Source organism: Barbatula barbatula, assembly GCF_947034865.1.
Source record: "Barbatula barbatula genome assembly, chromosome: 12".
In the NCBI taxonomy this organism is placed as follows: Eukaryota; Metazoa; Chordata; class Actinopteri; order Cypriniformes; family Nemacheilidae; genus Barbatula; species Barbatula barbatula.
Window position 1 is genome coordinate 2347170 of NC_136775.1, and position 25381 is coordinate 2372550.

Here is a 25381-nt window from a genome sequence, read left to right on the forward strand (position 1 = left end):
TTTAACACTTTTTTTTTTAATTTCATATCTCAGATTTGCATGTATACCCTCTGGCCCCAGTACAAATCTGTGGTTCTTAACTGGATTCGCTTGAGAATTTAGGCTTGACTTTGGCGCACTAAAAGGTGTCATAAAATTCACGAAATATGCAAATCTGTTAAAATGACACAGGCTGAACATGAGAAAATGACATATTGTAAGGGTTTTATTGCCGTTTCAAAGTAAACAACATAAGATAAGATATGCAAAGTGTTTCTTCTTTACTTTCCAAAATTGATTTTGTTATCTTACTATGCACGGTTATGCGACTAGTTTAAATTATTTGCGCTTGGTGTTTTCTCACCCGCTGTCTTTTCTCAGACCAGAAAAAACTTGCCGAACTCAAGTTTTAGGAGGGTCAGTCCGTAAGGAGTTTAAATGAAGCTGAACATTTTATTCCTATGCAAATATTCTCCATATAAATTAATTTGACTAATCCACTTAGATTCCACCGAATGTTATTACAGATTGAGATGAGGGTTTCCAGGAGAACAGGAAATCTTTTCCCAGAAATGGACTTCATTATAGCCGGAATTAAGTGTTCTTTTTCCTATTAATATAACCCGTAGCTCGAAAGACGCTGTAATGTGTTTAATGAAAAGTATTGGGAAGTGTTCTTTTGTTAGTCAAGGTTTCTAGCAGAGAGAAACATCGTCAAACATACAGTGTTCATAGTCTTTCTCATTCTTAGAATTTAAGTGGATAGTTCACATTAAAAAATGTATTTATAAATCATTTATTCACCCTTATGTCATTTCAAACCGGAAATGACATCCGTCTGCAGTACATTAAAAAATATACTCATTTGAAGAACATTGGTTACCAAACAACATTCAAACTCACAGACTTCCATTGTATGGACACAAAACCACATTTCTCTGAATATCTATTTTTGTGTTCTGCGGATTAAAGAAATCTGTACCTTTAAGACATGTATGTGAATGACCTCTGTGCTTTTGCCATGTGCTGGCATCATTCATCAGGTTATGCCACGGCACTGAATATTGAATAGGTTAAATGTAAATATGTGCTAGTAGTATTTATTTTCGTGGCTTAGTGTCAATAAATGATCTGGATGACTGAACAGGGAGGGAGATTTGTGTTGTAAATGATAAAGTAGGTTTACATTACAGTATTGAATTTTGTTGAACGTTGTGAAACGGTGTACGTTGCATGAGGCACGTGAAACGCTTTTTTTGGTTCAAAGAGTTCCCAGTGACTGCCAATTGTTGCATTTTCATCTCACAACGTTAAAACAACGTTTTAATAACGTCTTAATTATGTGAATTAGTTTCAACTGTTCATTTTCAAAACGGATTCATTTATTTGTTTATCCCTCAAATAGCGTATATGTTGAATATCATCATGTTTTCTCGCAGCCCTAGTGTTAACCTGGTACATCACTCACGTTTTTTGTTTACAAAAGAACATTAAAGTGTATGTTCTTCATTACAGTACATCATCTCTTACGTGAGAATTAAATTTTTCCATCTGTTTGCGCACCTCCCGCAGACGCAGCTGGTCGGGCCGCTCTTTGGAATCAGTCTAATTGAAAGACTAAATACTTGGGATGTGAGCAGGTGTTGTGCTCTTTATACTTGATGCTTTTGTGAGTCAGCACAATCTTTGCCATTTTGAGTCAGTCTTTCATTTGTAATTCCGAGCATCCCTGGAGTTGGTGTGTTTAATAGGGCCTGCTGGTGAAATCATTCAGCACTCCCATCAGTGAACGGATAATGATAATGTATTCAAAGTGTAATTTCCATCTCCCTGTGTACAGAGATGCCCTTTACCTTCTTGCAAATACCAATAGGTCTGTAGCGCAGATGTGTCACTCCGAAAACGAGTGGAGATGAACGTCGTGGTGTCTTTTTAGTGGGAGGATGTCGGGCGTTTCTTTACAGCGGTCCGCTAGGCCAGACTATTGAAAATGTCGTGCGTTTTTCTATAAGATTTCATTTATAAGCATCAGCTAATATGAACGTTCATTTGTATGTTTTTCCAAATTCATTCAACTTTGTTAATAGTAGTTAATGCAAACACGATTTTAAAGCGATGCAGTTTTGTTCATCTGTTTCTCCGGCGTTGGATGAATTGTGTTCAATTAAGTATTTAATGGATAGCTTTTACCTCCCGCAGTGCATTCTGGGATTGGCGTCACCATAAAATATGCATGTTGTGTTTTTGAATTATAGCATCCACCTGTTCAAGCAGCCTTTGCATCTAAAATACGTGCTTTAAACGCAGCCTACATTAACTGCTCATTACTTTGGTACACGGCCGATATGTCCAGAAGTCATTAAAACTTTTTGATATTTGGTGGCCCTCAAAATTCGCCACATGCTAGTTAGAAATGAAGATCAGATAGTCTCTCTTATTAACTCCAATCATGTTTTTTAATTGAGGAGCAATTACGCTTTGGTGTGCAGTCGAACGTTCATCACGCAAACTTTGCTTGACTAAACTCTCTATCTGTCTATCCGTTGCCATAGTAACCACCTGGAAAAGAGCCTCCAGCTCCTCATGGACCGCGTGGACGACATGACCCAAGACATTGGAAAATTCAATACATACTGCCGCAACAACAGCAAGCAAACACAGCAGAAGCAGCAGGTATATTTGCTTTTCTCATTCTGTCTCTTAGTGTTGAGCGGTATATGTGTATATAAGGTGTATTTTTGTTATTATATGTATTTTTTTATATAACGCAGTACCGGTGTATGTAGCTTAATGTGTGGAACATGGCGCAGTGACACGTTTCAGTGTGGTTCCTTTTCAATGTTGCAGTGCCGCGGCACTACTGTATCATCATTTTTCTATATAAATTAAACAGATGCGTTTGGATGTTCGCGTGTGTCTCACACATGAGCGGTAACGGTACACATTCCGTTCATGTCGCAATGGGAGCGCGCGGCTGAATAGCAGATGACTGTAACATTTGTAGCAATTGAAAGTTTGCGTTACGTTATATTAAATACACTCGCGAACAAAAGGCGATAGTGTTCTGCTCATAACTGCTCAATATAAGCATATAACATGATTTACATTTAGGCATTTGGCAGACGCTTTTATCCAAAGTGACTTACATTGCATTATCCTATACATTTAACATAGGTATCTGCAATCCCCTGGGATCCAACACACAACCTTGCATTAACGCAATGTTCTTACCACTGAGCTGTGTTTCTAGTTTGAACTGTTTGTCCCTACGCTATGATGAGGATTGACAGCATGATGCGATCGATTTCCTCTCACATATCTATTTAAGCTGTTGTTTTATGATTTGAAATAAGATTTCATGAAATCATGAAGCCATCGTGACTATGTAAAACAGTGCAGACGTCACATGCATGTTTTAATAATTAAATTGTTACTATTTTGTATACAACTATTCAGACACATGTTAGTAATTCTGTTTGAAATAAAATAAGAGTATCCTATATAAGAAACAATATGTACACATCAATACAGACATAAAAGTGCGAAGTATTGACAAAAGTTCTTAGTGAAAGTGACAGGATCCTGTCATAAGTGTCAGTTTGTGTGTGTTGTGTCAGTGTTGTGTCAGTGTTGTGTCAGTGTTGTGTCTGTGTTGTGTCTGTGTTTTGTGTCAGTGTTTTGTGTCAGTGTTTTGTGTCAGTGTTTTGTGTCAGTGTTTTGTGTCAGTGTTTTGTGTTGTGTCTGTGTTGTGTCTGTGTTGTGTCTGTGTTGTGTCTGTGTTGTGTCTGTGTTGTGTCTGTGTTGTGTCTGTGTTGTGTCTGTGTTGTGTCTGTGTTGTGTCTGTGTTGTGTCTGTGTTGTGTCTGTGTTGTGTCTGTGTTGTGTCTGTGTTGTGTCTGTGTTGTGTCTGTGTTGTGTCTGTGTTGTGTCTGTGTTGTGTCTGTGTTGTTTGTGTGTGTGTGTTGTGCTGGTTGTTGCTCTTCTGTCGTGACAGGACTTGACGTATCTGGCCGCCAGGTTTGAGCTGATGGGCTTTTCTCCCAGTATGTATGAGATCTTGTCCTGTTGTTGAAACTGCTTGAAGTCTTTGTGGTCCATGTCTGTCTGTGTCGGCCCGTCTCCACAGTGAGCTTGTGTTCACTGAGTCTGTACATGGTCAACACTTTTCTTAGTTTAGGGTCTGATACGCTTTTGAGGTATTCTGCCGCTTTATATTCTCTGTTTAATGACCGATAGCATTCAAGTTTACTTTGCTGAGCTGTTGCTTCTGTCCAGTGTTTGAGATATTTTTCTTTTTGTGTTTTTATCATTTGGTTAATTCTGGCTGGAGTTTGGGGTTCAGTTGGACACGTTTGGGGTTTTAGAGTTAGTTCTGAGATCAGTTGGATGAGACAACTTTTCTCTGGGTTCAGCTCCTGATGACGTAAGGTTTTGTGATGGAGTGATTCTGTATCGCTGTTCTTCAGGTGGTTATAGAATTTAATCGCTCTTTTTTGTATTTTAATTATTAGAGGTTATAGTCCTAATTCTGCTCTGCAGGCGTTGTTTGTACCCGTAGAATGTTTTTACACATTTCTGTTTGCAGGGTCTCACTTGGGTGTTTGTCCCATTTGGTGAACTCTTGGTTGGTGAGGGGACCCCAAACCTCACATCCATAAAGTGCTATTGGTTCTATAACGGATTGGATTATTTTAAGCCAAATTCCAGCTGGGATGTGGATTTTTATATTCCTTTTGATAGCGTAAAGAGCTCTTCGTGCCTTGTCTCTCAGGTCGTTCACTGCCTTGTTTAAGTTTCCGGTGTTACTGATGTTTATACCGAGATATGTGTAGTTCTGGGTTTGCTCTAAAGGCACGTTGTTGTGTTTAAAGTTGTGATGTTGATTTTGTCGACTATGCCTTGTCTGGAATATCATAACTTTGGTCTTTTTAAGGTTCACTGATAGCGCCCATGTTTGACAGAAGGTGTGCGGGATGTCTAGATGTTGCTGTAGACCCTCTTTTGTGGGTGACAGCAGCACCAGATCATCTGCAAACAGAAGGCATTTCACTTCAGTGTCTAGTAGGATGGGACCGGGTGCTGGTGACTGTTCTAAAGCTCGAGCTAATTCATTAATGTAGATGTTAAATAGAGTAGGACTCAGACTACAGCCCTGTCTTACTCCACGACTCTGGGAGAGGAAGTCTGTGTGCTTGTTGCCTATTTTAACTGCAAATTTGTTATCCGTGTACATTGATTTGATGATGTCGTAGGTTTTTCCTCCAATGCCGCATTGAATAAGCTGAAAGAAAAGCCCCTCATGCCAGATTGAGTCAAAAGCTTTTTTAAAGTCAACAAAGCATGAGAAGAGTTTTCCTTTATTTTGGTTAATTTCTTGGTCGATTAGAGTATGAAGGGTATAAATATGATCTGATGTGCGGTATTTTGGTTGGAAACCGATTTGGCATTTTCTCAGAATGTTTCTGTCATTTAGAAAGTTGGAGAGTCGGCTGTTTAGGATGTTACAGAAGAGTTTACCTAAGTTGCTGTTTACGCATATTCCGCGGTAGTTATTTGGGTCGAATTTGTCTCCGCTTTTATGGATTGGGGTAATAAGACCTCGGCTCCAGATGCTGGGGAATATACCTGTATTAAGGATGGTGTTTAACAGTTTGAGGATGGCAATTTTTGGTCCGTGTTTTTAATCATCTCATTAAGAATGCCATCAATTCCGCTTGCTTTTCTGGATTTAAGTTTGCATATATTATCGCATAGTTCCTCTAGTGTAATTTGGTAATCTAAAGGGTTTTGGTAATCTTTAATAGTTGATTCTAGGGTGCTTAGTTTGTCTTCAAGGGTAGTTTGTTCGTGGTTGTTGGTTATATTACTAAAGAGGTTAGAGAAGTGGTTTATCCACACATCTCTGTTCTGAATGGGTAGTTCTTCATGGTGAGATTTATTAAGTGCGTTCCAATGTTCCCAGAAGCGGTTAGTTTCTAGAGATTGTTCAATTGCTCTTAGCTGATTTTGTTTTTATCTTGTTTCTTTTTTGTCCTTAGGGTGTCTTTATATTCTTTAAGTTTTTCATGGTAGAGTTGGCGTGTGTTTAAATTATCCGCATCTCTGTGTTTCTGATTTGACAGAATTCGTACTTCTTTTCTAAGGTTTTTACACTCATTGTCGAACCATTTCTCATTGGCAGGTCTCTTTTTTGTTTTCGTATTTGTTGATTTTAGGTTGGCTAGTGTTGCAGATATTGTAAATATTTTGTTAATTCCCTCTACTGCTAAGTTTACGCCTTCGTTATTGTGTGGAAATTGCGTATCTAGGAATTTATTAAGTAGGTTTTGAATTTTTGGTTCACATTTTACGCTTTGGTATATATCTTCACTATTTTGTTAGTGAATCTTCACTATTTTGGTATATATCTTCACTATCTCCCTCTCTCTGTGTGTACTGTCCTGGCTATTGAGCTCTCGTAGCGTCGCCCCGTCTGAATTGGCTTTTTAAAGCGCACGTCCCGCATGCAGCAAAGCCATTTCAGCCCGATTCGTCATTTAGAGCGACTGAAATATCCAATTACATGCTTGATGACAACAGAGCGGCTTCCCAACGTTATCTGATTTTTGTGATCGATACTTTTGAAGGTAAACGCAGCAAAGAGTGGGAATAGAGAGTATGACATGAGAACATTTTTTTTAACTGATGTTAATAATTGCAACATTAATAATATACTTTGTATTCTATAGACTGTTTCATCGGACGTATGCACTGGCACAAAGTTAACTGCTGATCCGTGTTTGGATATAATATAAGAAATTTATTTAGTATTTAACTTATAATAAAAATAAATCTATATTACATTTTATTGTATATTCATTATATTCATCTTGATTGTTTTGTACTATTTTATAATAGTCTTGTTTTCTATCAAATCTTTTTCCTTTCTATTCCATTTCATTCCAGAAATAACTGTATGTATGGATTACTTGGGTTGTTATCGACTCGTGTTGAAAATGTTTACAATAAGAAATACATTTCGCAAAAAAATGGTGACGTGTTCAATACTTATTTTACCCGCTGTGGTTTTTTCTTTTCGTCACTCTGCACTAAAATGTTGTTTCTCTAAAGCTTGAATCTAATAAATGAACTTAAATAAATTAAGTGATTGTGAATCACTGTAACTTTGATTTCATATAATGAGCCGCATGAAATCAAACAGTGTAAAGAAGAGCCGGTGTTGCTGGGTAATGTATTGACAGATAGATTACACGAGACTGTCAGCGTGAGATTTCTTGATTTTCAGAGAAATCCGTTTATTTGAAGAATTACCTCGAATGTTTTCCAGTCCAAACGTCCAGTTTTACATTTTAATTTAGTTTTTGTCATGATCCTCTTTTTGTGTAATAACATGGAATAGACTAAATCGTGACAACCTTGGTGAGATATTTAATAAAATTTTTGGTTCCTCCCATTGTTGCAAATCAAATGAGATAATCCATCTTTAACATTTTGTGTGTAATATTTAATTCTGTATATTAAGACCTGTATGGTGGGGCATGAAGATGTATTGCGTAGTCAGATTTTAATGCTCACCATAAATGGCTGCCATTTCTCCCAGCGGTCAATAGATGTTATTTAGAGTTCAGACGGGTCGTGTAATTTACAGCACCGCCCCCACTTCACATTCATATTTTTATCCAATTCTGAAAACCGAAAAATGGGCCCAAATGCACTTGACATTTTCAGATTTTTTGCTTTGCTGCTTGTAAGCACGAGGTCTGAAGAGAGCCGATCGCAAGCAGGACGGCGGGTGAGCGTCATCTGACCTCGTGTATTTTACGGATTCTTTTACCTCAACAATCTACATTTATTTTACACCTCCATAAATTTCATAAATTGAAACGATTTGTTTCTTTCAGGAGAAACTAATTTGATACTTAAATGTAACACGATTGAGATCCGTGTCAAATCTCTCAGCAATAAAACTTTCCTCCAGGGCAATTTGCAGTAAGAAGAACGTTACTTCTAGCGGGACGTCTGTGTTCATGCACTTTCTCTTTGGAAGGAAGTTTGAGGCTCAGCAACAAATCTAAAAGGTGCCTTGAAACGCTACCAGACTGCAGCGGCTCGGTCACGATCAGTTCGCCACAACAACTCCTATATCAAGCACGCTGAAATCTGTAATTACTCTTGTCATCGATCATATCCTCCCCACCCCTGCCTCCACACGGCAGCGAGCGCGTCGGTTCCCGGGTGCACCATATAAACCAAATGACCCGCATCAATCACCATTTAATATCAAAGAGAACTGCCGCTGTGTTGGCAGTTTGCGTTCCTAAATCATATGCCTAATTTCCACAAAAATGGCCAGTATCCTCACCGGTGATATAAGTCGCAACAACTAAAATATGATGTGAATTTCTCCTCCTTTTTTTACTGTGAGTGTAGCGTATATTAAAAGTTGATCTACGACATTGTGGAAAAAAATGATGGTCAAGCTTGAAAAGTGGAAAATGTTGGGCTCGATTTCGGTTTCAAATGTGTCTTCAGACCGCCCGAAGCTTGAAGGAATGACTGTTATAATGTCTCCTACAAACTGTAGGGATGTGATATAAAGTCAAGATACAGTACGTGCTATGCTGTAGTCATGAAATTCAACAGAAAATGGTTTATATAGTTGACAAAAGGGGTGTCTGGAGATATACTATATTGGCTTTAATCGATCCTGCAGATTCACATAATGCTTGAAAATAGCAAATGTGAGGGAAAAATCGACATTTTTAATAATAATTGTAAATAAAAGACCTCGGTCGTTGTAGGGTGGACACCACTACGTTATATTTAATGAATTGAATCCTCATTTTTGGGATGCACCTGTCAAATTATTTTTCCTTTATTATATTTATGTGGAACTTGATGGATAACCACAATGTGAGATTATTTTATTTATTATAATTGTTGAGCACTGTTGGGTTTTGTAGTCCTGGCTGATCGTGGGTTGACATGTAGTTATCGTTGGCTTTTATATATCTTCATTCTGCTCAACCCAAGTTTCTAACTTGTTTTTTCCTTCATGCAGTGACCCTGACTCATTCTGATGCTCTGTATTCTCACAGACTGTCCGAATTGCCCCAGAATGACACAGAACTCGGCAACTGCTTGGCTTTTATTTATTCCATTAGTCTCTGGTTCTGTCTCCGTCTCGCCCCTTTTGGAAACCTTTTTGTCTTGTTGCAACTGTTCCAGGTTCCTCCATAAAAAGAGCTGTTGCTTTTCCACCTCGGCTCATCTTTTTCTCATCTTCTGTTTATTTCTAGTATCTCCAGAGGAGACAGCAGGAGAATGCTCAGCGTCAGAGTCGTGGAGAGCCTCCGCTTCCAGAAGAAGACATCGTCAAGATGTTTAAACCTCCACCTGCTCCCTCACGCATGGACACGCTTCTCATCTCAGGTACTCGTGGGGACACCGGCCAACGTTGTGGCCCGGTTAAGCATTTAGATTTTCCTCTGACATTCTGCAAGCTATCAGCCATTTACTGCCGAATTGATCAATTCGGCGATGAATGGGGCGGTTGAAATGAGAATGAGCTTGAAGCGCCGGCCTTAAATCGTCACGCTGTCCTTTTGCTCAGAAGTGATTCAGATGGAATCTGTTAAACCCGCTGCCTGTTATCTGACAGCCAGCATCTCTGTAGACCGTGATTCACTACGGCATATCTTAATACATCACCTCAGCAAAAGCTTGCATCTGTTTATTTCTTTTTGTTTACTGTAAAACATCTGAGATTTTAAATTTTTATAATGTGCTGTATTCTTATTACATCATTATTATTTGTATTATATAATAATGTACACTATGAGATATATTCTGTTATATATTTATGTAATTAATATACGTGTCATTTATTTTAAATATACACTTTGTGTACATTTTTTAACAGCGCAGTTACAATTGCAATAGTTGTCATTCTAAATCGCATTACATCATTCATTTACACCAAATTCTATGTATTATAGTATACTGTATATACTTCAACAATTTCAACACTTAAAGATGCAATCCACAAGTTATGACTCTCTGTCGCCATCTCTGTTTGAAACATATAATTGCAGGTTACATTCTGTTCTGATCATAATGTGGTCAAAGGATGTCAAACTGACATTTCCTCTTAAATCTGCCCGGCAGCTCGAATAATAAATCTTCATTATAAGCTTACTGTTGTAAATTGTGGTAAGGTTATAAAAATGACTTGTGTATCTACTCGATAAGTCATTTTTGTGCCTTTTTTAAACCACAAAATAAAATTATGAAATTGCAGCTTTACGCAGTTTACATAATCATTATAGTTCAACTATAGAATGAAACGAACACCAAACACTCGTCACACCAGTGTGTCTGTCTTCAAAGTCTGCTTTTTTGTCAATTCTGCACATTTATAGAAGATTTAAATTGTTACTCTCAGACCCACGTTGCCTACAAATGATACAAACACAGAATATAGATAAAAATACAGATTATATATACATCTAAAATACAACTTTACAATATACAATATAAAGAAAATACCCTATAGGGTTGCATCTGACCAGGTCATCGTTATTTACGCCTCTGTTCAGACAGTCACTCCAAATAAATGAACAATATCACTTAGTCTTTTTTATATATCATTTCTGTTCTTTTTTCTCTTCACAAGGACAAATCAACAACTACTGTCAGCACATTAAGGAGTTCACCTCTCAGAACCTTGGCAAACTATTCATGGCAGAGGCCCTGCAGGGCCACAACAGCTAAAGAGAGAGAGTGCCAAGACAGAGACGAGACGAAGCGAGGAAACCATCTGCCTTTTCATCTCTGAAGAGCAAAAGTATATTCATGATGAGCTTTGGGGAGAATCATGTACTGTTTTTTGCCATTTGTACTTGTACGAGGCCAATAAAAGCGGACACATCTCTCGTTGCCGTCTGGTTTTTGAATTTCTTTTCTTGGTTTTTGTCATTCCGTGAGTTACTGCACATCTGCCAGAGTCCCGCTGTGAGATGATGGAGATTTTCAGGGCTCAGACAAGACCGGTAATTACCTTCAAGTTTCTGAATTATGGTGCTTACAAGTCGGCAACTCTATTGATATTCTCCAGCGTTCAGGGATTATTGTTTCTCAAATTATGTTATAAAATCATCCATTCAAATTTAGTTTTAAAGATAATTTCAGACATAAGTCTGTTCTGTCTAGTTTTGATTGTCATAACAACAGCAAAGTGGCTTTGACTCGGTGTTTACTTCGAACACTGCCGTTCTTAAAACTTAAGTCTTTTGCCTCCTTGCAAACGCTGGTTCTTCCTCAGGGAAACGCAGATGAACCTTTTGTTATAACCTCTGCATAGAGTCGTCGGTGATGCTTTCACAGAGGTCCTGTCTACCGAATGACTCTGGTTTGCTTGTATTAATGAGGCTGTCAAATTGGCTGTAATCACAAATAATAACGTGCTCTCTCTGAACTGTGTACAGCAGCACTTCTGTAGCTCATATTTTTCCACAGCGGGTTACCGACAGCGGCCCACCCAGAAGCTGACGCACAAAATGCTTTAATGTCTTCAATGCGTAAAGATTTTCATGCCATTTCTAGCAAAGCAAGAGCGATGATGTGAGCCTACAGGTATATGAGGGAAAGATGCATTTGTTGGAGTTTGATGTCGATCCATTGTTATATGGTCAAGTTACGTACACGTCCAACTTCGCACAATCCTTCAACTTGTTCCTCAACCTGCAGTTTCTGAAAACTCTCGTGAAGTGTGTGCTTTAAAAAAACAACAACTGATTCAGGTTAGGTTGTGGGTCTGAACCAGTTTTATTGATATTTACAAATGATGAACTTTATTAGTATTTGTTCAGTTTTCATGTTTATTATAATTTAGTGTTTTGCCATTTTTACGGGCTTTTTTTGTTTGTTTTTGTTTTACTAGTTCGGTTTAGAAGTTAATTCCTACACTTTAAGATAATTAAAAAAGATTATAATATAAAGTACTTTATTTTATTCGAGTGTAAATACCAAAATAGTTTACATTTCTTATGACATTGGTCTTGGGGTTCGGACAGGGAAAATAATAAAACAATAATTTGTTTACATTGAATGTTAACTTTTGAAACTTTGGGACAGACTCTCTCTTCAGAACCTAACAACATCAGCTTTCAAGGTGTGTCCACCAAACTCTACACAAACGTGTTCATTTTAAATCTAGAAGACTTGACATTGACGTTTGTGTCTGTCTGGCTTAAAAATACACCGAAATGTCTTGAAAAGTGCCGCTTTGTTCAACGTGTTAACGTATCAGAGTAAGGGTGGTTTCCCTCCCAGCAAAACAAAGTTTCTGATATGTCTTCGTCTATCTTTAATTTCATAACACATGAAAAAATGTACGTCATTAATTTCTCTTTATGGCGTGTTAGTTCTATTTACGCAGATGCTCACACTGAGGAAGAATACAAAATGTCGGCCGCAGCGCGAGAGCGTGATCGATTTCGTCGACACGAATCGGCCCAAAAAATGAAAAGAGAAAGAGTTTCAGAAAAATTAAGAGGATCATTCGATAAATTTGTGAAAGCTTACGTTAGTCATCATGAAGATACTACGATCAACACTTCTACTGTTGCTACCGTCAAGCCGCCAGAAGACCGCTCCGGGTGAGTAGTAAGTGTTTCTTGAAAACATTTATAAAAAGGTTTGAGATTTTTTTAAATTGAACCTTGTATTTTTTTCTTAATTAGGAACCGCCGCGTTATAAAGTTTGTGTAAAAAATAAATAATCTAAATAATAAGCTAAATATTGAATTGTTCAGTGAGTAAGGAATTGAATCGCACTTCAACATGTAAACTGAAGTGACAGCTGACTTGAGCCAGGAGGTAATGATTTACTCTTACTGTGTTAATCTTTCTGATTCGTCCATTTCAGTTCATTTGAATTATAAAGTCTCCATTTTTATTAATGCTGTCGAACTGACTGAACGAAGAGACTTGAAGGCATTACTGATCAAATAAGAGCCCGTGGTTATACGCGGTGGTTATCTCTCCCCATCTGGATGCATCAAATGGATGTGCAAAATAAAGGTTTACCCTCTTTAATCTAACGCTGTTAAATTCATGCAAACTTTTTGCTGACATATGCAGAGCATTTACGACAAAGAGCGTGGATTATCCGTCCATCAGATGCGTCTGAAAGTTGTTCGCTTAGTTTACCTCACTTCCTGAAATCTGATAAGAAGCCGAAGTGCAGAATAAGTGCTGTGCAATTAATCGAAAATTAATCGTAATCGTCGACTTTAGCCATCGATTACTAAAACAAAATAATCGAGGTAAACGTTATAGTGCCGCACTCCATTTCGCAAGGATCCTCTCTTCTCTTGTATTATGATTCAATAGCAAACTAATTTCCGTACAGTGGTTCAGCAGTGCTATTTCTTTACATTATTTATCAGTTAAATTCAGAGTTTAAAAGCAAAGTTTTTCTATTTGTTTTAAAGGTTAATCGTGGTAAATAATCAGGATCTCAATGTTGGCCATAATAATCGCAATTATGATTTGTGTCGCAATCGATCAGCCCTATGCAGAAGCATCTCATAGAAATCACTAAGTTGATTCTTGATTTTTTTGGCAACTAGTTTAATAGACATGCAAATCATTTCTCATAACTAAAACCCCCCAAATAAACTTGTAAATTTGAATTCATGAGGACCTTTGGTTAGGCAATCTTTTCCAGCTGTCCATTTTAAACCCTGCATAAATGCTTGAGACTTCAAGGCTTTGAGAAGTTTCGGGCATCGTTCAGAGTTTGCCCTGATGCCCTGCAGCTTCCCTTTTATGCTCACTAGAGTTTACAACAGAACGGAGGTTCGTTCATTAGTTTATAGTCAAACACCTGTTTCTCTCTCGGCTTTAGTCATCAAGATCTAGTTTGCCCGGGTGTATTTTCTTTTCTGGATGAGATGTCCTTTAGTCCTGAAAATAGGCTTCAAAAAAGAAAAGGAAAAGCTCCATGTGCTGGGGAGAACTTGGTGTGCTGAATTCCTCACGTCTTTAGATGCCTACTATGTCTGCGTTTCTCTCGAATGGTCCATAATCTCTCCCTGTCTCTACGCGTGGCGGCCCTGCAACGGGACCTTTTGGAATTTGCCACAATTATTAAAAAAACATCATTTGCTGGAGTTGCAGCGTTCAAATCTGTTTTTCAGTAATGACAGACAATGCGGCGGCTTAATAAAATGAAACCAGTGATCTCGCTGTTAAGTCATGACTATCTTACCTTTTTTCCTTCACTGAAATTGCCATGGCAACTGCAGATTCCCTGCGCGCAGGCGGTATGAAGACCCCCACCACCCTCCTAAAAGTAATCTTGTAAATCCTCAAAACCTAAAGAAAATATTGATTTAGCAAAGGTGTGGGTGGGAAAGATGAATGGAGCAGCGCGCGATGAAAAAAATACGACATTAAGACAAGAAAAATGCAAGATATGCTTTGTGATCCTTTCAAAGCGATACATCACATTAATGCATTTGGCAGACACAGTTATCCAAAGCATCTCGCATTGCATTGTACTATACGTTTTTGTTTCTAAGAACGTGCAATCACCTGGGATCGAACCCACGACCTTGGTGTTGCTAGCGCCATCCTCTAACCACTGCTACAATAAAAGAAATGTCATCGTTCATTGCAAATCTGACTGTCTATACAGTTGAAGTCAGTGGTAGTTCAAGTTCTGTGTTCTGCAGAAGAAAGTCAGTCATGCAGGGGCAGTATATGATAAAACACGAGTTGAACTGTCTCTTTAAAATTGCACGTGTGTTTTTTCCCACCGGTACAGACTGGGAGTATTTAAACACGGTTTCTAAACGCAGGGTTTAGTCGTGACCCCCCTAAATGCTAGCATGCTGCATAAATCCACCACCTGGTTTTATCATAGCTGTCATGGGCATATCCTGTTCTGTGACACATTAAAACAGTCGTCTACGGCCTTTCAGCATCCTTGAGAGAATTTATGCTGGCCTGAAAGAGAGCGGCACGAGATGCGCGGCCATAAAGCGTGCTGCTAATGTAGACTGACCCAAACTGTCTGGGATAATTATGACAGGTGACGTTTTTTTCACATCCAGGGGGATGGGTTGTGTCTGCTAGAGGGGATAAACCTGTGATTGACTTGGTTTTATAGCTGACCCCTCTCTCAGCACCTTGTGCTCACCCAGAGTCACCATAGCCCACATGTTCCTCAGTCAGCGCGCAGTTTTACATGTTTCCAGTGAAGAAAAGATGGTGAAAAACTGAAGGCTCATAGTTTATACTTCCTTTTTAACAAAAGACCTGCATCCACACGAAAACGCAAAAACACGCTATAAAGCGCTGTCAAAAGGATGCCAAACCAACGGGTGGCGATATAACCCTAACTATAAAGCCGTGACATTAAACAAAGGAGAATCCAGTTTCACCATCTACACGAAAACACTGACACCGGAGTTTCTAAAAATCTTCACCCTTCAGGAGTTTTCAAAAAGGTTTGGTTTTAGTGACTGAGAACTGTATTTGCGTGCGGATGAAACGTGTTCGCTTGGACAGTTAGTTGCCCAAAACCCAGTCGGAACCGCTGATGCCAGAGACCAAGTGGCCAGAAAAGGACCTGCTCTTTAGGGTTATTGTTATAGTTAAAGTAACCACACTATATAATATCTATATAGCCTGCTAGAGGGCATACGTCTTTTTTTGAGTTAAGTCATATTGGCTTTACAATACAATTGAATTATAGTAATATTAAACTGACTAACTAATACAAATATTAAAATTGATAAGATTCATTGGATGACTCAAAGTAATGGATAAACATGTTAACACGAATTGTTAAGAGCATCATTTTTTTCGCCATGTTTTTTGCAGATTGATTAAAATGTGTATAACCATGTAATAGGCACATAATGGTTAACCTATAGGTATTGTGACACTAAGAAGATGTGAACATCATAGAAATTTTAAGCTTACGATGAAAGTCAATGGGTATTTTTTCCAAATGTCATCTTTTGTGTTTTGCAGGTGAGAGAGAGTCTTAAAATGACATTGGAGGCAGTAAATGATGGCAGACTTTTCATTTTTGGGTGAACTGTCCAAGAACTTTGAAATGATTTCTTACATGTTTTACAGCTTTGAACGGTACTGTGTGTTCATTCTGCGTGTCCTTTCTTTAAGTGAATAAAATGCTTCGATGAGTCACTGTTCCCACGTTACGTGGGGATGAAAGTTATTTAGCCGTTTGCAGAAACAGGTGTGTCAAACACCGAAAATGAGCCGTAATCTGATCATACACCTGCAGAACAAATGCTTCCATTGCATACCATCATTTATCTTTCCTAGTTTGCCACACAAACAAACAAACTTACAGTATTACAGCCATTTTCTTCCACTGGTGTGAATAAATTGCAATGACAATGTAGATGAAACCCCAGGTCTGGCTGTGACATTAAAAGCTTGATGTTTTATTAATTCTGAGCAGGACGGAAGATCATCCGAGACCACTGACACGTCGTTCCTGACGGAGTTTCAACGCACGACCCAGACTGACTTCTGCAGACGCCTGCAGGTGATTTAAACGCATGCTTTCTGGGCTGGTTAACCTTGAGTTTTAAAAATCTCGTTCAGGGTTCGAGGGTCGGTAAATTGTCTGGAAGTGTCAGCGTTTTCACATTGCTTACCTCATGAGCGGAGGAATAAATTCTCGCCCGATTTTCGCTCCTTTCCCCTCACACGGCCTTCGTGACGGCTCTAAACTGGCCGTATGTGATTTTGCCATGTGTGCACATTGGACGGAGAGCTGCATTTAGATGCTCTTAAGTATTTATGTATTTTTATTGCACCTCATGAATAAGTTGTTTGCTGAAATACCGTGTCACACCAGGAACAAATTAACTGTCAAAATGTGATGGTGTAGCCAGTAGGAATATTTAGTGCCCGATGAGTGGACCATATGGCTCCTGTTCAGAATTGAGCTGCCAAGCAAGCAAGTCTTTATGAGTTCAGCACAAACAGACTAATGACCAGATTACAGAAACACTGTGATTAGGAAGGCAGATCTTCTCTAACACTATCGCTTTCATTTTTGAGACCGGTGGGTTTGGTCAAATCCACAAATCATCATGCGTGTTAAATTCGACACGTAACACATCCTGTATTAATTCCGCTCATTTAAAAAAAGATTTATTTTGGTCCTCAAATCTGGTTGGATGAGAGGTGGGCTAGGAGAAAGAGATTTGTTAGAATGCTTGTAGATAAAACAGTTCTTGGCCATAGTAGGAAAAATTGCTTTATCATTTTCCGTTCTGTTGAACAAAGATGACGTTTAGAAGAATGTACATTTCTTGAAGGAATTCTGAATGTTACCGTTCACCCAAACATTAAAAATGCTGTCTTCGTTCACTCTCCCTCGAGTTGTTTCAAATAAATGTCGTTGTTCTGAAGAACACAGAGAAAGATATTTGGAAGAATGCTTGTAACCAAGCAGTTCTTTGCCACCATTGATTACGATAGTAGAAAAAATGACAATGGTAGTCAATTGTGGCTTTCCCACATTCTTCAAAATATCTAGAAAAAAAAAGAAATCTACTATGGTAGTCAATGGTGGCCAAGAAATGTCTGATTACAAGCCTTCTTCCAAATATATTCCTCTGTGTTCATCAGAACAACGACATTTATACAGATTTGGAGCAACTTGAGGGTCCGTAAATGATGACATCATTTTTGGGTGAACTATCCCTTTAAGGCAAGATGCGTTTTTACAGTGTAGTAACGCTTTATAAAAATATCTGAATGTGGGTATTTGTTGCCAAAATTTTTTCTTCTTAGCCAGCAGATATAATTAATATAGTAAATAAGATAAGCTGCAATGAAATCCAATGAAACTTCATAGTGTAAAAGAGGCTCTCGCAAACAAATAAAGTTTAATAGACACAAAGGGTGAATGGAATTGCTCACCATGTTTGAAATTTAGGTTGGTAAAGCTAGCGGCAGAATACAAATGTGATTTAATGCAGAAATGTGGTGGCGGTTTCTTATGAATTTGTACAGTGTCGGTCATGCAACGACATACAGTTAAAAGAAAGAGTACGATTGAAGCTCAACATCTTCGTCGAACCATCACTGGAGAGAGAGAAGATCATATAAATAGAATGAGAGAGACCATTCGGCCACTTCTTAAAATTGTTATTAATCGTAGATTGTGTTTGCAGTACAGGAATGACTCGCGTTACCCTTAAATTATGATGACGTGTATTTACTGGTGTGTCCTGTTTGAACAGACATCTGTGATCAATATCTCACACTGATGTTGTGAAGCATTGCCTGAGCAGACCTGCATCTCACAATAAATAAAACACAACTCTGACAGGCCGGTGAAGTGAAAAGACACAAACCATTAGCGGTAATTATAGAGGCTTTAACAAGCTAATGAAGTGTTGTCTTCTGGTGTTTTACAGCACTCTTAATGTTCTTCTAAACGCTCTGCGTTCTTCTTCTAAACATTTCTTGACTTGTAAAAGTAACCGCCAGTAACTTCCACACTGAGATTTTAATCCACATGTTGGTAACACTTTAGTATAGGGACCAATTCTCACTATTAACTAGTTGCTTATTAGAAGCCTATTTTTAGCCTATTGGCTGTTTATTAGTACTTATAAAGCACGTATTGGACATGACCAACACTTCCCCAATCCTTCCTCATACCTAAACCTAACAACTACCTTACTTACTATTAATAAGCAATATTAGTAGTTTACTGAGGCAGAAGTCATAGTTAATGGTTTATTCATACCGAGAATTGGACCTTGTCTTCTTATTCATCCATCCAACCTTACTTTCTGTTGCAAAACAAAGTCTTGCATGAATCCGTGGCATAGTCATGAAATGTTATATTTTGATTTGTATTCGTGGACATGCATTCAGATAAAAATATATTTTTTAAATTGTTTTAAATGTTTACACTGTCAAAAACAACATTAAATGTTAAGTTAAACAGATATATTTATATTCAAAAGAGGGATGTGTATTGAAAGTCGTGCTGACTGACACGAAAAACAGTGGGGAATTCGTGTCCATGACAAACTGCCATCCATTGAAAATAATTTATTATCTGAGTTTTTGGGGGGTAAATTTCCTCCCTATTTCTAGAAATCCTTTACTTTGAAAAAGCTGTATGACTCGAGCGTTGGAAGCGCATGTCCCTGCAGGATGACACTGCATTCCCACAGGCTGAACCATGAGGTGAATTTTAATTTTACAGATGCATTGCTTTCTCTTGTTCCTGTGAAAGTGCAGTGTTGTGTTCTGCCGTGTCCGGTCTGCAGTGTTTTTTTATGAATTATTTCTGCATTACTTTTTCTCGGTGTCAGCTAGCCAAGGGCTCTCTCTTCCAGAACATTAGCGCTGTGCGTGTCTTGCATGTGTTCCCAGCAGTGTTTTTTTTATTCTATATATTTTTGGTCGGTTGTATTTTATCCCAGACATAGGCTTTCCTCCAAACCTAAAGTCAATTGCCTACATAGGCCGCATTTGAAGTCATACACTTATGCGGCCACATGAGATACGGTCGAAATCTAAAACACTAATCTGATCTTAAGTATTTTATGCGATGCTTAATATGTATGGATCTCTATGATGTGAAAGGTTAAAATAACGTATGATTATCAGAAGCAAATTGAGTATGATGTTCATGATCATCACATGTGCTGTCAACTACTCCTGCAATGGCGGCTGAAGCAAGAGATTTGTTTATTTATAATTTAACTCTGAACAATGCCATTAAACGTTTTATTCACATTATTTCTATGTCATCTGCAATATCGTTTATCATTACAAGGCACTTATAAGATGTCCTGAAGGCATTTCTCTTGCAAAAGAGTCAATGTTTGCATGCAGCAACTACCGTAACTTTGATCTAGTTATTTCTAGAGCGTAGCGTCAGTTTTTTCTAACGCTTGGGTGCTGTTGAGCAGCCAGCGGTTTATTGCTTGGCCTTTTGTAATAAGTCATGTCGGTAAAAAATGGTCACTGCCTCGGTTTTGATTCTGAAGAAAGGATCAAACGATCATGAAGCAAACGCTGGAATGGCTTGCCCTTTTCCCCCTCGCAGAAAGATTTACGAGCTATTTAGGGGTCCGAGAATATTAACAACTGCCAGACATGGCACAGGGCTCAAAAGCATTGTTTTACAGTTTGCTTTTGTCGATATAACTTCATTAAGAGGTTGTCTCCACGATAAAATAAATCAAGATTGATTTGATTATTTTGATCATTTTTAGTTATAATGTTGAGGGTGTGCTCTGAGTTCTTATGGGGTTGCGGTTATGTTCCTTGAGTTTTTTTTTATAATGCTGAAGTTCTTACAGAACCCAATCTCACAGCAAAAACTGAACTATTTTACCAAGTGGCTAATTCGTACGATCTCATTCGTACATTTTATGATTTGCTTTCCCATCATTGACGTAAGGGGCGGTGATATGGGGCTTCAGTATTGCATTTTTCTAGTAGTCATATGTTTTTGTACGACTCACAAAATACAAATTCACACAAATAAGCCACCTCGTAAACTAGTTACGAGTTCCGGTGAGATCATGTTGTTTGTACCACTTCCTTTATGTCTGCGTGACTCGTGCATAATGTCTGCTTGTAAATCAGTTTAAATACACATTTTATGCGATTTAAAATGAGCTCCATCACAATTTCCATACGTCTGCTACAACCTGCTTAGGAAAGTACATTTTCTTTTTATTGTGTAGTCAGTGTGTCAAGATTGGGATATACCACCTTGCCTTGATATCACAGATGCTTTTATCACATACCGCCTGCACATAAGCGTCTACATAATTGCCTGTAAGTTTTATGTCCGGACGTCTTAAAAACTGCCGTGGAAGCTTTTAAAGGTCACTTATCACAGGCAGTTTCTGCCAATCTCATATCAATCTTGAGTGGCTGTACAGTAGTATTGCATACGTAGTATCTTTGAAGAGTATTTAGTTTGATAACATTTTTAAAAGAGCGATAAAGCTGGACAATTATTTCCGGAAAAACTCGAGTTGATGGAGGTGGGACTAGTGGGGAGAGCAAGCCGATTCATCACATTAATCCCTTGGTGTTTTGTATTATACACGTACACGTCGGTTGCCAACAAACGCAGACATGTGACTTAGTATGACTTACCGTGTGCAGTTCATGTCCGGCATCTTTTAGCACTGGGACCGCGCCATCTATCGGTTTCAAACCATCTCTAAATCCAGCGTTACATCCACCATTTACATTACATCCGTAACATGGCTTTAGGCCAATAAAAGGAATAGAATTAGAAAAACTTTCAGAACAAAGTTGAAGTGCCGGGGAAGTGTATCTGGCACAGAAATACTACGCCATACGTCCAACTCGTTTGTTGACAAGTTGACCATGTTAAGCATGAGAAGCCAGCACGTTTAACTGTGTACACAAGTCCGAATACATGACACAGCATGATAGCTCCTCTTCTGTGCTTTATTTCTACAGCTGGAAAAGTGACAACAGAGACACAAAAACTGAGCTTCCACCGTTGTGTAGTACAAGATTTCTTTGGTGAATCAACTCTATTGAACTGAACATGAAGGGCAACACCTGCGGTGTTTAGCTGCGACTCAAACATGAATACATCTGCCATGTTTAGAAAAAATAGTAAAGGCGCTTTCATTTCTTTCAAATGACTTTGCACATAAGCATCTGTTAAATAAATGAATGTAAATGATTTACAGTACGTCTGTTTGCATTGTAGTTTAACCATGAAGGACACATGTATGGTAGCTATAGTAGTTAAGATTCTTTATTCATTCTTCTGAATGTGGGGGTTCCTCAATGGGAAAGAAGTGTTCTGGACAGAAGCAGTGGATCATCTGGCTGTTTCTCGCATAATACGATTTAGCGATTTGGACACAAACAAGATTATTTGAGGTGTATTTGATTGGGTGCGTCCGAACAAGAACAGAATAGCCCAGATATATGTATTCTATAACCTATATATCTCTATCATTACCCTGGTCATACATAATTTGTGTATGTATATCTTTTCCAAACATTTTTTGTTTTCCTTCACATAAAGATCTTCAAAAAACCCACTTTACTCGAACAGTCCAAATGTCTTATTTCTAACATCAGTGATATCTGGTATCACTAGTCATTTCAAAAGTAATATCATCTCTAAGTGCTTTAGAAATGAAAAATCACTTCATTTGATGTTTTTCTCTTTTTATTTAAACCAATTTTACATTATGGAGGAATTCAAAAGCGAAAGACCTAAAGCAGGATATGTTATACTCTAAAATGAATACTAACTGTCTGAAAATGACTCTTGCGAGCCAATTCGGTTAACAGTTATCAGTCTAATATACCAGCTGGACCGCACTGCTATTAATCTCCCTTTTATATAATTCCATTGTTATACTTGGGCTGTATTGGGATGCAGTCATCGAATGTGATTTAGTGACCGCGGCTCAATTACAGATCTCTTAGTCGGACAACATAAAAAAATGGAGGTTGACGAAACGTGATTGATTCGATTAGTTTGCCAGTGCCCGGGTTCAATATAAGCAAGACTGTGGAACAAAACAGATCTGTGAGGTTTCGTGGCATTGATATAGAGCTCAAGGCTCATAAACCCTGCAGTACTGTATATGGAGCTCTTCTCATGGTTTGACTGATAGTGATGGCAGACCGCCTCCTGCACGTTTCTGTGGTTTTATAGCCCACCGCACGTGTACGAACAGGGCTCCTGCAGTCCGGTGAACAGCTGATGAATAATGAAGAGGTCACACTCGGTCACAAGATTCAGTTCTTCATCGCTGGCTCTGTTCCAATCGTTCACACAGGAGGCCTAACGTGAGCTTTCGATTCGATTGACCTCACCCTAACAGAGAAGTACCAGCACACAGGGACGGACTGATGTTAGGACACCTGGAGTTCAACCCAAGGTGAGCGAGTTTTTCCAGTTTAATGCATTTTAAAGATCAAGAATTCTGTACCGGTGAGGATTGATATGTGCAGTCTTTGTGTTTTCATATATAGTACGCATTCAATTTATAGTTTATGCAAAAATAAATATACGGTCAACATTTGTTCACCCCCAAGTCGATCAGAACCTGTATGCGATTCATTCTTCTGTAGGACACAAATGAAGATATTTTGAGAAACGTCTTATTGGTTTTGTGTTGGAAGTCAATGCACTTCGGTGTTGAACACTTTCTTCAAAATATCTTCTTTTGTGTTCTGCTGAAAAAAGAATGTCTAACAGGTCTGGAAAAGACATGATGGTGAGAAAATAATAAACAAATGTTGTTCATGGAGTAAATCATCTTGCATGTTATCTTTAGGGCGTTTGGAGGCCTTACTTACCGTTTAATGTCCAGGGCACAATATTAATAAAAACTTAGTTTTCTTTTCCATTTTTTAACATCAGTAATGTCTAATATAAATGTCTTTTCAAAAGGAATACAAATGCTTTAGAAATCCGAGCGGCTTCATCTCATGTGACGTTTCCAGCAGTGCAAAAACGTGTTATTTGTAGTATCTATAAGAGGAAATTAACAAAACTCTGAGAATGTATTCACAGAAATGCAATATAATATGCTTAACTATGTGTTCAGAGGTGTATGAAGACTTCACATAATGAAGCGTTGTGTTTTTATTACTTCAGAATGAGCTATTTCTATCTACATACACCGCGGGTCCCCTTACATGGAATTTGCTGTGTTGTGCAATTCACCATAAACTGACAAACTGCGTTATGTACGTTATCTCCTTCGGAAAAAAAACAAAAATGTGATAATCTTAGTTAGTGGAATGAGCCGTTCCTTGCAATTCGCAAGAATAATCCTTAACTCAAACCTATGTTTGAATGAGACGCATTGGGTGACAGAATTTCACCTATCAAGTTCATTCTTGTCTTAACTTGTATTTTTGAATGAATCCTTTTTTGTTGTTGCATGTGCAAATAAGGTAAAACAGTCCTGGTCTTCCCATTGGACAAATGGAAATACTAACAGATAGATCTCCTCTGGTATAACCACGACCAAGGGTATTTGAAGCTACTTTCCTCAACTTACTAAAGTGGAATACAGAGTTAAAACTTTGTAAAAGTGTTTGTACAGTGGAGACGAGCGCTCCTCCTCAATGTCTTATCACGATGCAGACAAGCGTTTTGGATAGCAGACATGAAAAGAGATGAGATGCCCAGATAAATACTAAAGCCTGAGATCTGGGACAGACGCGCCTCACGAAATATATACAACCAACAGAGATATTGGCAGCAAAAGGAAGAAGTGGTGCAGGACATTAATCACTCTATTAAAACTCTTACCGTCGTATCTGTATCATTTCGGTTTTGTATACAGCGCAATAATCATTTTTCACCGGGATTAGCTCCGAATCTCCAAACCTATTTAGCCGAGAGCTGATAAAGGCGATTTAACTAGTCGATCATTCACAGAGTTAATTGAAATGAACTGCGTGGGGTTCGAAAAGGTGCCAGAGAGTTTTTCAATCATCTATCCGTCAATGATATGCTAATAAAACTCTCAAACTTTTCCTCAGTCATTTTTGGAGAGTTGCCGTTGTGATGACCCGTAATGAATTGTACGCAGTTTCTTTTCTGCTTTAAAATGTTCAAGTTAAAACATTTTAATTGGACGGGTTGTTTTCCGATTTGGTTGCTGAAATGTATATAATCAACAGCAGGCAGTTAGCAGGTCATTTGGTGAAAATGAAGATGTCGCTCCAGTAAATGCTTTGTGCTGCTTTTATGTTTCATAAAAAAGACTAAAGTAAATGTGTTGCAAGGTCAAATCTCAAAAGGACGTTCCTGCTCTTTCTCAAAATGAGGGGTTTTAAAAGTGTGATTTCTCTTGATCTCTTTCCCAGCTTCTCAGGGTTTTCAACTCCAGTCCTCAGGTCTCCTTCCAGAATGTTTCTGATGTCTTCATATTCAGGACATTTAACAAGCTGATGCTTTAAATCAGGAGTTTTAAATAGTGCGACATCAGAACCGTTCTTGGAGGCGCCTGAGGTCTGGTATCTGAAGCAGCTGCGAAAGCGCTCATATCATGTGGAATCACATTTTCCAAAGTTTATTGGAAGTATATAGTCAAGATTCGACTTAGTCTAAAAACAGCATTTGTTAAAACTGACCGATGGTCATGAATTTATCACTGCCCACATGTGCTCGGCAAAGTGGGATAGATGATATTAATAGTGTAAATATGACAGCTACATTCTTCAGCGTTAGAAATGATGAGTTATTTTTACAATCATTTGCGTTTGATCCTAACCTTGAGTGTCGTGGATGCCTTTGTGAATTTAATTAAAGGATCGTTGATACTTATGCTTTGAATAGTTTA

General features: G+C 38.3%; 1 protein-coding gene across 1 annotated transcript in view; it reads left to right on the top strand.

Moving 5' to 3' along the window:
- eif3ha (eukaryotic translation initiation factor 3, subunit H, a) overlaps window positions 1-10916 on the top strand; it is a 45745-nt gene extending 34829 nt beyond the window's left edge. The window contains exons 6-8 of the mRNA XM_079470436.1: window positions 2532-2652; window positions 9278-9410; window positions 10654-10916. Of these exons, the coding sequence (XP_079326562.1) occupies window positions 2532-2652; window positions 9278-9410; window positions 10654-10751 (352 nt within the window). The 3' untranslated portion in view covers window positions 10752-10916. The remainder of the gene's footprint in view (window positions 1-2531; window positions 2653-9277; window positions 9411-10653) is intronic.
- Window positions 10917-25381: the final 14465 nt, after the last annotated feature.